We start from the raw sequence: 14123 nt of genomic DNA on the forward strand, positions 1-14123 counted from the left end.
TTATTTAAATAAATTCGTCGAAGCAGCGATGCCTGCGTTGCTTCCAGTTTAGCGGGATTTGACACATAACGTTATAATCACGCTATTTTGTCTCGTAAAGGGCACCAGGTCTCTTTTTATATGTGTAAGATGTAGTCTTATCAGTCTCATAATCTAAAGGTTCCTACATTTTATGAAATACGAATCCTAGATTACACAGGCTTCATTATAAAACTCAAAACACACAAAACACAACAAGGAGTGGAATTTTTAAATATATTTAATGATATCTACAAGAGATCTATAGGGAAACACACAGAGGGGTCTAACTACAGAAAGAAAACAACACTAAGGGTAAACGAAAAGGGAAGCTCGGACCGAGTGTTGCTGGACTAAAAATTAGAGTGAATGGTTGGACCGTGTTGAGCGAGTACAAAGTTGGAACTTTGTATGAAGCTAGTATTTTCCCCAAAATTATAAGGCACTAATATTGTGCATCCTCGCAATGGTTGTTGTGGTACTCATGATCGTAGGGTCATTGGTCTTTGGGCATGGTCTTTTTGCCACGCATCTCAGAAGGAAAATGAAGCAAGTTTGTTTGAAGGAGAAAAAGGATGCAGAAAAATAGAACATAAACAGGCAGGAGAAGAAAAAGGGAAGTTGTTCGTCACGCTTCGTTGGGAGAATATGACCGTCTCTCTTCCTGCCTGTTTTCGGGATCCGCGAGCAAGTTCAGAGAACTCACGTTTGGCTGGGAGCGCATCTGGTACCTCAGCAGCAACTGTTCTGGATGATTAGCACCGGTGATCCACGGAGGCTAGGTAGCCGAGTCTCCATCCACAAAGGGTTGCGTTTGCCGAGCCGCGTGTTTGAACAAAGGGAAGGGGAGGGGCAGCGGCACGACCAAGCCGAGGTTACCCAGGGCAAAACGAGAGGGAGCCAGGCACAAGCGACAAGACACAAGGGGCAGAAGAGGTGGGAGCAAAAGGTTAAATACCCAGGGTGGGTGTCTCAGGGATGGAGAAGCTGGAGGAAGACCACACCCATCAGCTTGAATCTAGTCTACAATTTTGACCCATAAAATGGGTTTAAAAATCATATATTAATCTAAAACAATCCCAAAGTTGTACTCTTACTCATAGATCAAGCATATAGAATGATTGTTTAAACTTTAGTCTTGGCAAATCAACTGCTTATGGTTCAATGCAACACTGTTGACAGTTTGTGAAATATCAAAACAGACATTTTATCTTCAGTTGAAGAAAACCCTGAATGGAAGTCCACATTGCAGTAACTCTCAAACGCCAGTGGGTGGTGCCCGTGTCCCAGCAATTGTTCCTATTGGGGAGAGAATCTCCCCACCTTTTGGTTGCTCTGTCAGTTCAAACGAAGAAAAGGACTCTTTGCTGACTGCAATCCAATCACGATGATATACTTCTGGATTACGAGTGATTTTAGGCTACAGTTTAAAATATATGGAAAGCGAATGTCACAGTATACTCAGAACCAACATTACTAGACACGCTACATTAGCCACGTATCTTTTGAATGTGACTTAGCTGTCAAATAATTCTTTGTAATCGTTCATAAAATGCAGTACATTGTTGTGAAGTCCATTTAATGTGAATTTGTCACCATAGTCTGACGGTAGACTAGCGATGTGCGAGCTTGTCATAACAAGATGTTTACCAACAACTCCCAAAACCTGAATATTTATGTTGATAAAAACATGACTGTTATTAGTGTGAATATCAATAATTATGCTCACTTACATTTATGCACTTCCTTGTCCGTTCCGCCCTCTTGGAAGCAAGCTCTTTGCCTGTCAGCAACGCCGGGGTCCCATACCCCATGCTTTCAAGTGCACACCCTGACCGCACTTAGTTTCAAAGGCTATACACCCCTTCGTCTTAGCCTTAGGCTAAGGGGGAGAATTGGGACTGGCCCTAACAGCAGCCTGAGCAAATACATTGCAGTAATTAATTCACCTTGGTTGGCAAACTTCGTCTGTTTTTTCCATACCTGACCTTTACACCCAGTAAGAGTTGAATAAACCATTTGATGTCGATCCTTACCTGCTTGTCCAGTGGCGATGGTAACTGTAGCAAACAGCCTCTGCGTGCGGCTTAGATCAGACACCCCGTTGACAGCTTCCACCTCGAAAGTGTAGTTTGCATGGGCCAAGAGGTCAAGGATGTTCACATAAGTATCCACTAATTGTGACTGTGCAGGGAGGTATCCGACGTTTGGCCCACATGGTTTACAGTCTTCAGGTTGCCAGCTACAGTGCCGGCACTGAACCCTGTAGGTGACATCGTTGCGGCCACCAGTATCAGCTGGCGGACCCCACTCCAGACTAAGTGTCGTCTGATTGATGGTGTAGACTAGATTCTGCGGCGCGGAAGGAGGTCCTGTCAGGAGTGCGCACAGAAGAAGCCAGAGATTATTTTAGTCTGTTTCTGACAGCTCAGTGTAACACTAAATGCGTGTGTGTCGTCAAGATTACAAACTAAGAGGAGGCATAGAGCATGGGCAGAAGACGAATTTAATGTTTTAGACAGATCTCAACATCGTATCAGTTTGCTACAAAAAATGTCTTAGGCTGGTTAAATACTACCTACGATCAATACTTTAAGTACACTTATCACCCCCTTTAAACAGCCCTGGTCAGAGCAGGCAGTTTTAAAGGGGGTGGGGGTATGTTTGGCTGTCTCATTATTGAGCCACTGCTTACTTTACTCCATCCCTATCTACTGTGGAGTGTTAACCAAGTACGGCTTTGTGTTATTATGATTAATACTGTGTGTGAATCCTGAGAGAAAAATGGCTATCGAGAAAGCACAGTGGTACAGCCATATACAGCACGTTGAAGCGGTGTATGACCCAGAGCAAGAGGAGACTCCCGAAAGAAGTTTTGAGTGTTCTGGATAGAGTAGGACTGAATGCTTCGTTTTAAACTTTGTCACTTCATGTAGGTAAAGTTCATAAATGTGTTGTGGCTTTTCTGGCTGTTGTGGTTATGGTTGTGACCGCTATAACTTAACATTCTATACTGTGAACCCTCGTATATTCGATGTTCAGCATTTGCAAATTCTCACAATGTCAGTAAGTAGGAACTGTAGCCCTGCTCCCTGCAGGTGAACCACTACAGCTACAGTATTACAGTATTACATAATATAGCCCCTTAAAGTAAAACAAATGTATTGTTATGCCAGTGAATTTGATAAGCAATAATTGTGAACATTTTTGTACCGTATTTTCACGACCATAAGGCGCACTTAAAAGTCTTAAATTTTCTCCAAAATGGACGGGGCGCCTTATAATGAACCCTTATGTGTGCAACGAGTTCCAAAATCTGTAAAAGTTGTCGTGTGACTTTAATGAGCGCTCCGCTTTACTGACTGGGAGCATTTCCTGCCGACACGCTGCTTATATAGAGGAAGGCGAAATTGACTGAGGACAGCATGCGGACGTAAAGTGGGAAGGGTGCGCGTGACAGAGGACGCTAAAGACACGCCCCCAGTAGGTATATAGTTCCGGTATGTGCATCGGCTTGGCTAAGGACCCCCGAAAATGGGACCTACGAAGAGACACGCTTACGAAGCATAGTTTAAACTGCAAGCTATTAGTTACGCAGAGGAACATGGGAATCGAATCGAAGATCAACAAATCCATGGTTTGCAAGTGGAGGAAGCAGGAAAACGAGCTTCGGTAAGTCAAGAAGACGAAGCAGAGTTTCTACGGAAAAAAAAGAAAAACAAAACGCGGAAACAAGGCGAGGTGGCCCGAGTTGGAAGACCAACTTGAGCAATGGATTAATGAAGTCCAACCGCTGGACATCGGTGTAAACAGGGCGCTCAAAGTGACGTTGTGAGCGGCGTGGGAGCCATGGATGACAGATGGCGAACACAGCTTTACTAAGACTAGGAGGCAGCGCCGGGCGAGTCACGCCACAATTTGTGAATGGATTGTGGACTCTAGGACACCATACAAACATAATAAGAAAACAAGCGATACACACAAAAAAGAAAAATAAATAGAGCATAAAACATCAGTTAGATTTCCCTCGAAGTCAGTTTAATATTACAGATAAATATACTGTAATGTATAGGACCTAAGGAACTAATGTAACAATGACACATACGTATTTGTTAACCTCTTTTGAAGCTGTTCAAGCCAAGGGCTACGCAATGGCGTCCATATTCATAATCTAGTAAGAGCAAATAAAAGACTGTTGACCGTGAAGTTGCAAGAGCCACCTGTGGCAGATGACAGCTCCACTTCATCTATTCGACTGTCCCTCCACCCATTCCTTCCATTCTTCCTCACACACAAAATGATGGTGGGATTCAGTACATACTTCAATCCAGACAAAAAAAACACTTGGGATCTTAAATGTTTGCATTTCCAATGCCACAGTAAGTGCTGATAAAACCCAAATGACAAATTCATAGGAGAGAATTACATCAAGTATGTGTGACCATGGTTAGCACATCTGCCTCACAGTTTTAAGGACCCGGGTTCAAATCCAGCCTCGCCTGTGTGTTTGCATGTTTTCCCTGTGCCTGCGTGGGTTTTCTCCGGGTACTTCGGTTTCCTCCAACATCCCAAAAACATGCATGGTAGGTTAATTGAAGACTCTAAATTGCCCGTAGGTGTGAATGTGTGTGCGAACACAGCTTTTTTTTTTTTTGTCAACCTGTCCTGTTCAGCTGCATGGCCTTGCAAAATGGCGGATCTGTATGCCTTTGTGCTGTGCAACTGGGGAGTTTGAAATATTCTTTTTTTTTTAAATAATCTTTTTATTGACAATGCAGCCGGACAGAAAAGGGTTTTAGGGTACAGAGTGGAAAAGGGGACTAGGGGTGACAACCACAGCAGAGCAATAGTGAGACAGTCTATGTATTTAAACGCAAGTAACATTACAACGGTTATTTGAGTTATTTGTAGAGTGGGTGGTGGAAGGTGTGTGTTTGGAGGGGTGACACCCACACAGGACATGCAGTAACTCACCAAGAGAACCAGATAAGGGAGGACAGAATAGGGTAGGAAAATGAGCGAGCCCGTCCAGCAGGGGACCCAACCAGGGGGACGCCACCGACCACCCAGAACCCAGGGAGGTGCCGAGCCCGACAGAAGCGCCCCGGCCAGTCCCAAAGGGAGGGGCAAAGGCACCAGATCACTGCCTCCCACGCCCAACCACCCCCCACCGCCACCACCACGCTATCACCCCCTGAGAGCATGGGGGCCCCAGCCATCAACAGAAGCCAAACGCAGGAGCCACCAGCCACCCAAAAAAAAAAAAAAAAAAAAAACATTCACAGCCCACTAAAACTAGCCCAAGTTAAGTGCCTGTTCTGAGTAGGGTTGGGCATCGAGAACTGACCGGAACCGGGACCAACGCCCCGGAGCCGCCCAAACCCAAACACCGCGGCCCCCAGCCCCGTTGAACGCACCCCGCCCACCCCAAAGAAGAAGCGGCGTAGACCAACGAAGAAGAATGCGCATGAAGACGCGTCGACGGCCAATGGCGGTGAACAAAAGCGCGCTCCAACCCCGCCAAAATCAATGACCCATCCCAAAAACATGCATGGTAGGTTGATTGAAGACTCTAAATTGCCCTTAGATGTGAATATGTGCGCGAATGGTTGTTTATTTCTATATGCCCTGCGATTGGCTGGCAACCAGTTCAGGGTGTACCCCGCCTCTCACCCGAAGATAGCTGGGATAGGCTCCAGCACGCCCGTAACCCTAGTGAGGATAAAGCGGTACAGAAAATGGATGGATGGATGGAGTTCTATCAAGCCTTTTTGGACAGAGGGACTCCGGAAGCAGCAGATGGGTACCGACAATCCAAGCAGAATGCATCTGGTGGCAGCTGAGGCAAAAACCCGGGCGTGAGAGAAGTTCAGTGAGACAGTGGGGAATTAATTCAGGACGGCTTCAAATAAATTCTGGTCTACCATCTGGCGTCTCTGGAGGGGGAAGCAGTGCACCGTCAACACTGTGTATAGTGGGGATGGGCTGCTGGACCTCAGCTCGCTCTAGACATTATGAGTTGGTGGGCCGAATACTTTGAAGACCTCAATTGCACCGACACACCTTCCTATTTGGAAGCAGTCTGGGGATTTTGAGGCGGGTTCTCCTTCCATTGCGGTTAATGTCACTGAGGTGGTTAAAAAGCTCCTCAGTGCCAGGGCCCCAGGGGTGGATGAGATCCACTTCTTTAAGGCTCTGGATGTTGTGGGGCTGTCCTGGTTGACACGCCTCTGCAACATCGCGTGGACATCGGGGACATTGCCTCTGGATTGGCAGACCGGAGTTGTGGTTACCGTTTTTAAGGTGTAAGGGAGGGTGTTCCAACTACAGGGGAATCATACTCCTCAGCCTCCCTGGTAAGGTTTATTGAGGGGTTCTGGAAAGGAGGGTCCCTCTGGAAGTGGAATCTCAGATTCTGGAGGAACATTGTGGTTTTCGTCCTGGCCGTGGAAGAGTGGACCAGCTCTACACCCTCAACAGGGTCCTCGAGGGTGCAAATGAGTTTGCCCAACCAGTCTACATATGGTTTGTGGACTTACATAAGGCATTCGACCATGTCCCTTGGGTGGGTCCCGTGGAGGATGCTCCGGGAGTATGGAGTTCCAGTCCTCTTAATAAGGGCTGTTCGGTCTCTGTACAACCGGTGTCAGAGTTTGGTCCGCATTGCCGGTAGTAAGTTGGAAGGAAGGGATCCTGCCCCAAGTGGAGAAGTTCAAGTATCTCTTGCGCTTGTTTCCGAGTGAGGGAAGAATGCAGCGGGAGATCGGCAAGCGGATCGGCAGAGTTCCTGCAGTGATGCAGACTGTATCGGTCTGTTGGAGTGAACAAGGAGCTGTGCCGAAAGGTAAAGTCCTCAGTTTACCCGTCGAGTTACGTTCCTCCCCGCCCCTATGGTCATGACGTGTGGCTCATGACCGAAAGAACAAGATTGCGGGTACAAGTGGTCAAAATAAGTTTCCTCCACAGGGTGTCTGGGCTCTCCCTTAGAGATTGGGTGATCAGGGAGCGGCCCGGAGTCTTGCTCCTCCGCATCAAGAGGAGCCAGATGAGATGGCTCTGGCTTCTGGTTAGGATGTCCCCTGGGCACCTCCCTGGTGAGGTGAGGGGCTTATTCCTCTATCAATCTCATCTCCTCGATATAATTTCTGGTGGGAGGCGCTAACATGAAAACAGAGGAGCGAGGACCAAGGAAATTGTGACTAGACAAATGAGATTTACTTGGAGTATGGCAGAAACAACGCCAAATTCTAAGTTCATGATTATTTGCTAAAAGCAATAAAGTTTATCAGTTTGAACATTAAATATCTTGTCTTTGTAGTGTATTCAATTTAATATAGGTTGAACATGATTTGCAAATCATTGTATTCTGTTTTTATTTATGTTGAACACAATGTCCCAACTTCATTGGAATTGGGCTTGTAGTTAAAGTGAAATTTTTTATTTTATATATTTTAAATATTTTATATTTTTCTGTTTGACGTTCTTGTTTTGATTTTCTTTAAAAAAATCTTAGTTAAGAAGTTACTCCCCAGTTACTCAGTACTTGAGTAGTTTTTATGCTGAATATTAACTATAATTAACTAATTATTTGGAGGGCTACGCTTTATTATATATGATTCAAAAGTAACAGTACACTTACTTGTGTACGTTTGGCTACTCTAACCCTAACCCTAATTCAGTTATAAGTAAACAAGAAAAGTATAGTTTCACTAATTGTCCTTATTACCTATAATGAACTTAACAATGACCACTCCTTTATAATTGGCAGTTTAAAAGAATGTGTAAACAAAGAAAGCTTGTGCCAAATAACTACCGTAAAACTGTACATGTCATTTGATGCAAAACAAGTTGCGCAGAAAAAAACCATTCTAAAATAAATAGGAAGAGATTTAGCAAAGGGCAGCACTGTTTTTCCGGTGCTGGAGAGATATTTCAGAATCATAATCATAATCATCTTTATTTGCCAAGTATGTCCAAAAAACACACGAGGAATTTGTCTCCGGTAGTTGGAGCCGCTCGAGTACGACAGCAGACAGTCGATTGACAGAGAACACTTTTGCAGACATAAAGACATTGACAAAAAAAAAAAACAGTCACTGAGCAATAAAGGGCCGCTAGTTATCTGGTAATGCCGGTACATTTTTTAGCATTTTATTTAGCATAAGCAGTACCAGAGATATTATTTAAAATTATATTTAACATACCATTAAAAATAACTGAATATGATTTCATATGACTGCTGAAATACAGATGTCACAATTCTAACTTCGAGTCTCTGCATCATACATGGGAAAATGAAATTCAGCTCTTTGCTGCATAATATCTCACTATAGCAGTCCCTTACGGAGACTTACACCCACACACACGAGATTCTGACTTGGCCTACTTAAGGCGTTGCAGGGGAAAAGTGTGATTTTTCTCATTTGCATGTCTCTTGGCTGCATGATGAAGTTTTGAAGAAAAGAAGACAATCACAGCGATAACATGAAGGAACTGTCCATTTGCCATTCGCCTACCAACTACAGGTTGGTTGGGATGATGTTGTAACCGATCTGATGTACCGTGACATGAGAGTCAAATTCTTTGACTTCTCCAGTGCCTTCAATACCATCCAAGCTTTTCTGTTGGGTGAGACGCTGCTTCGGATGGGTGTGTCCAGCATCTCCTGGATCATGGACTACAAATCAAACAAGCCCCAGTTTGTGTGCTTGGGGAGCACCTTGCCGGATGTTGCGGTCAGTAATGTTGGAGAAGGCCTGTCATGATAATTCTTATATCGACTTATCGTTCAGAAAGTAAAATAGACACGATAGTTTTTTTCCGGGCGCGATAAATTGTCATTGAGCCAATGGCAAGTTGGATGGCGCCACTGAGAAGTGGTGGCTAGGCTAGCATGTATTAGCCACTAGTGGGCTCATGGACTGCTGTCAGACCAACTTTGGCTGCGTCCAATACTCCACAGCCTTACTCAGTGCACCGCGCCTAGATCCACACAACAAAGATACTCAAGGGAAAGTTAACTATTTAATTACGTTTGCTAGTCCGCGAGCTAAAGAGCCAAACACCTCGCTCGACCACGGTGAGGTAGTTTGCAACGTCAGCAGGTGCTCTGAGTTGTTGTGTGTTCCCAATTCTACCCCTTAGCCCTTCCCCTTCATCTTACCCCTTCCCCTTAGCCCTCTGTTTGGAGGGCCGAGATGCATGGGTGCAATAAACAGGAATTGGGACCCTCACCCCTGGCCCCTTGCTGGCTGTGTCGTAGGCAGACGTGACAATTGTCAATTTCCAAGATGCCATCTTGACTCTAGGGGTGTCCCGATCCGATCTTTGAGACCATAAATCGCTCCGATGTCAGCAAAAAAAAACAAGGATCAGATCGGACTGGATCTAAAATGTCAGATTTTACCACTCTTATATAAGCAGCTTGTACTTTCTTTCTTACTGCAAGTGTGTATCTCATTGCGTACACCACACTGGCCCTCAGAGGTCAAGATGTGCACAGCCGTTACTGTACTTTTGTTCTGGTAAATAATAAATGGGTCAGTTGTTCTCTTACCTACTGTTGCTGATTATTGTTCTCTGATTTAGTGAGGGTTACTCACTTAGTCAAGCATTTTCGAACCTTCCAATACACAAAATAAGTAAATTATGTATGATTATTGCTGAAATCAGATCGAAGCGATATCAGCATCAGCCAAAACTCAAGGTTGCAATACCAGAAGTGAAAAAGTTGGATCGGGACATCCCTACTTGTGTCAAATGAATGTTACTATTATAAATAGCTTTTTTTCAATTTAATACTTATTTGTCTGGCAGTTCATGCAGTTCTGAAAATGTTTTTACAAATGTTTTCAACCACATGGTACAGTACATACGTTTCTATATTTTATATTTTTCTACTGGAGAAACACATTTTAACAAACTGACCACCGTGCCGGCGACATATCATATTATTATATTATATATATTTCAGAATGCACATGAAAGCGAATCCCAACCCTTTCGATGAGTATCCCTCAGTATACTGTAGGTAAAAAGGCCATCAAGCGCTGTCTGAGACAAATGAAGATGCAAGATGCTGCCTGGACTCTTTCAGACAGAAAGTGGCAAACTGCTTCCGTCGTCATACCGAGCTAAAACAGAAAACAGACATGCAAGTCTATAATCATAATGACATGGTGAGAGGCTACAGAATTTGTATGGAATATTTTTTATTGCATTTCAGGACACCAGTGATGACTATTTGAGGTGATCTGGCATAAGCGCTTACGTGTCTTTCGTATTTTCTGTTCTCAGCAATACTGCACTCCAGGTCACGAAGCTAAATTCCTAAACCAAAGTTCAGTATTGTCACATGCTCACGTGGGCAATGTCAGTGAGACTTGGAAGGGGCGTGAATGGGAGGAACGAGTCGGTGAGTCGGTGGGGAGAATACTTCGAGGACGTCCTCGATTCCACTGACACGCCTTCCCATGAGGAAGCAGAGTCGAATTTCTCGACCTTTTATAACTGTAGACAAAGACGAGTTTCAATACTAGTCCATAAAAGACTACTTTTTACAATAAATAGTACAGTAGCAGACCCAAATGGCCGATATATAATTATACAGGCTACAATATTTAACAAGCTTTACACAATCGTCAATGTATACGAAATATATATTCTTTCTCAAGAATATATATTTTTTTCTTTCAAACAATTCGGCAGCTCAAAGAATTACCCCCAAAATGCATCCAATCATCATCAGCGACCAATTTCTCTCAATCTAAAAGTTGAATCAAGTTTGGGACCCCCACCAACATGGCGCTTCAACACGTCCCTATTGAAGGACCTGGATTTTGAGCCTTTCGGAAGGAAGGAATGGGATGAGTTTTTGAAATTCCCTATCTCCCCAACCATATCCCCATCTCTGTTGCGGGAAAGCAGTATTGAGAGGTCGAAACATATCATACTCTTCGTACAAAAATAACCAACAAGAACAAATATTGGAAAATGGAATTGAGGAAGAAATGAAGCGCCTCACAGAAGAATATGCAACTAATCCAACAGATACGGTTAGAAACCAACTTCAAAAGGCAAAACATCAAGTAGCTGTTATCATATCAAAAAGAAGTTAAGATACACTAACTTTGAGTACAATAATAAATCAGGAAAATTGCTGACTGGTAAGCACATCTGCCTCACAGTTCTGCGGACCGGGGTTCAAATCCCGGCCCCGCCTGTGTGGACTTTGCATGTTCTCCCCGTGCCTGCGTGGATTTTCTCCGGGCACTCCGGTTTCCTCCCACATCCCAAAAATATTGCATGGTAGGTTGATTGAAGACTCTAAATAGCCCTTTGGTGTAAATGTGTGCACGAATGATTGTTTGTTTCTATGTGCCCTGCGATTGGCTGGCGACCAGTTCAGGGTGTGCCCCGCCTCTCCCCCGAAGATAGCTGAGATAGGCTCCAGCACGCCTGCGACCCTTGTGAGGATAAAGCGGTACAGAAAATGGATGGATGGATGGATGGATGGAAAATTCCTTGCGAACCAACTTCAATGCAATAAAACAATTCATTACTTAGAGCCATTCAAGATTCAAACGGCAACGGTACACAGTCACCGCTAGAAATAAATCGCCTCGGTGGGGCCAGCGGACCGCCCTGGGTCCCTTGGTGCGGGACGTGTCCCGTCCAACGGGCTGCTCTCTGGTGGACCCCTGGGCCCGATCCCGCCCCTCAAATTGATTGGGTGGGGTCCTCAGCCGCCGCGGTGCCGACACAGCAATTACAGGACACTTCTGTCAGTCTTTGTGCATGTAAAACGGTGTCAATTGACTTGCATGTGTCCGCAGGCACACACCCCTTGGACTCTTTCACTGGGTCTGGGGCTACTCACTTATTGCGACAAGTAACTCATGAATATCCAAATTACTTGTGCATCCCCTCATTTATACTCTCGTCCTGTAGACTTTTATAATTGACATAATTAATCCCACCACACTTCAGTTGTACAGCCGGGTTCACGACCCTTGTCCTGCATGCTTCTTCTCCTGTCCTTGTCCTGTTCTATCTTGTCCTGTCCTTCCCTCACAGGGTGTAGCACTACAGCCCCATGCAACACTCATATTTAATGTTTCATTGTTGTAGATAATGTAATGACTTACTTCTCTCATCCTGTTTACAATTAGTACTTTGTTTTTTGTCTTTGTTTCTCTCTCCCCTCTAGAAACTTTGTTCTGTTCGACTGATCGACTCTGATTCTCAATAAACTTCAATTATAATACTAAGAAACGAGAGCGGAAGCTTAAAAACTCCACTGTGACACAGTAAAACTGTTCCGGCATAAAAGGGACACAGATCTTCCATTCTGCTTGACCGAACAGCCGAACAGGACAGAAAAAAAATGGCTGGGGAGTGGGAAGTCTAGGCCTCCCTGCTAAAGCTACTGCCCCCGCCACCTGACCTTGGATAAGTGGAAGAAAATGGATTGATGGACATTCACATATTTTGTCCATATTTAAAATGGCATTTTTGTCATATAGCACACCTGGTTCGGAAGTGCAGCAGTCCTGTGTGGCCCCCTGGTAGTGCTGATGAAAAATTGTCCACCCCCACATCATTTAAGTTGCTTATCCTTGATGTATTCCTCACAGCACCAGGGCAGACTTACTTGTGCAAGCCACAGGAGGAGGATCAGCAAAAGCGCGGTAGTAGCCGTCATCACAGTCACAGCGCCAGGAGCCCTCACGGTCAATAAAACTGTGCATTGGGCAGCGAGAGCATTGTAGGTCCTGGGAGGAACTCTTGTAGTAACCACGACCACATGCTGTAGATCAAGTCAAAAGAGAGAAAACAGGAAAACTCAGGACGTGTGGTTAAATATTGTAGCATATATTGGTGTTAAAAAAAACCAACAAGGTAATCAATGTGTTAAGGGTCCAGAGGATTAAATTTGCATTCTCCTTCATTCCCCGGGGTCCGTTTCAATTGCAACAGGTTGCCGGAACTGAAGCAAAGCAAAGCAAATTTATTTATATAGCGCATTTCATAAACAAGGTAACTCAATGTGCTTTACATGATTAAAAGCATTTAAAAACAAAGACAAAAAACAGCTTAAAAGCATTTAAAACAGAGAATTTAAAAAAAATAAAAATACAATGAAAACAGCGTACAGTGCAAGAAATATCATTTCAAAGTGGAAATGCTCTAAAAAGCATGGGGAGTTTTTCACCTGGACTTCAAAACATGCACACTTGGGGCTGACGTCACTTCTGTTGGCAACTTCTTCCATTTGTGTCCAACATAATAGCTAAATGCTGCTTCACCATGTCTGCTTTGGACTTTGTGCGCCACTATTTGACCTGAGTCTGTCAATCTCAGAGCCCTACTGGGTTTATATGCCATTAGCATTTCATTCATGTATTCAGGACCTAAACCGTTTAGTGATTTATAGACCCGTAGCAGGACTTTCAAATCAATTCTAAAGCTGACTGGAGCCCAGTGTAAAGACTTTAGAATTGGAGTAATATGCTCTGACCTCCTTGTTCTGGTCAGCATTCCAAATGAGCTGCAGCTGTTTTATGTTCTTTTTAGGGAGTCCAGTCAGAAGACCATTACAATAGTCAAGTCTACTTGAGATAAAAGCATGGATGAGCTTCTCCTGGTCTGCTTGACACATGCAAGCCTTCACTCTGGATATGTTCTTCAGGTGGTAAAAGGCAGTTTTAGTAATTGATTTGATATGACTGTTGAAAGTCAGGTCGGAATCTATCAGAACACCAAGGTTGCGGACTTGGTCTTTGGTTTTTAAAGAGACTGACTCCAGGTATTTACTAACAGCAATCCTCTTTTCTTTATTGCAAAAAACTATTTTATCGGTTTTGTTGTGGTTCAATTGAAGAAAATTTGGCTCATCCAGATATTTATCTGTTTTAGACAGTGACACAACACCTCAATTGAAGTTCTGAAGAATTTGACCCAAGGGTAGCATATACTGGCTGAAGGGTTAGGGTTGGGATGTTTAGTTAGCATCAAAATGGGGCACCACATTGTTGATTTCTGAAAGGGTTGCCACATTTATGTAAAATGAGTCCTCGATTGCAGAGGTCAATATCCTTGACTCA

At 44.1% G+C, this 14123-nt stretch overlaps 1 protein-coding gene across 7 annotated transcripts in view; it reads right to left on the reverse strand.

The window, feature by feature from the left end:
- The window catches only part of epha7 (eph receptor A7), a 102693-nt gene that overhangs the window by 61054 nt on the left and 27516 nt on the right, over positions 1 to 14123 (reverse strand). For 5 of the 7 annotated variants that reach the window (XR_009785437.1, XM_061753979.1, XM_061753980.1 and 2 more), the window contains exons 4-5: positions 12671 to 12826; positions 2055 to 2390 (exon numbers count right to left, since the gene is read on the reverse strand). Coding sequence is in view for 4 of the 7 variants with exons in the window: in XM_061753979.1 (XP_061609963.1) it covers positions 2055 to 2390; positions 12671 to 12826 (492 nt within the window). In the remaining 3 variants the exon portion in view is untranslated. Of the gene's footprint in view, positions 1 to 1403; positions 1439 to 1751; positions 1937 to 2054; positions 2391 to 12670; positions 12827 to 14123 lie in introns of those variants that run through there. The other 2 variants (XR_009785439.1, XR_009785438.1) reach the window with 2 other exon arrangements.

This window comes from Phyllopteryx taeniolatus, chromosome 18 (genome assembly GCF_024500385.1).
Source record: "Phyllopteryx taeniolatus isolate TA_2022b chromosome 18, UOR_Ptae_1.2, whole genome shotgun sequence".
Taxonomy (NCBI): Eukaryota; Metazoa; Chordata; class Actinopteri; order Syngnathiformes; family Syngnathidae; genus Phyllopteryx; species Phyllopteryx taeniolatus.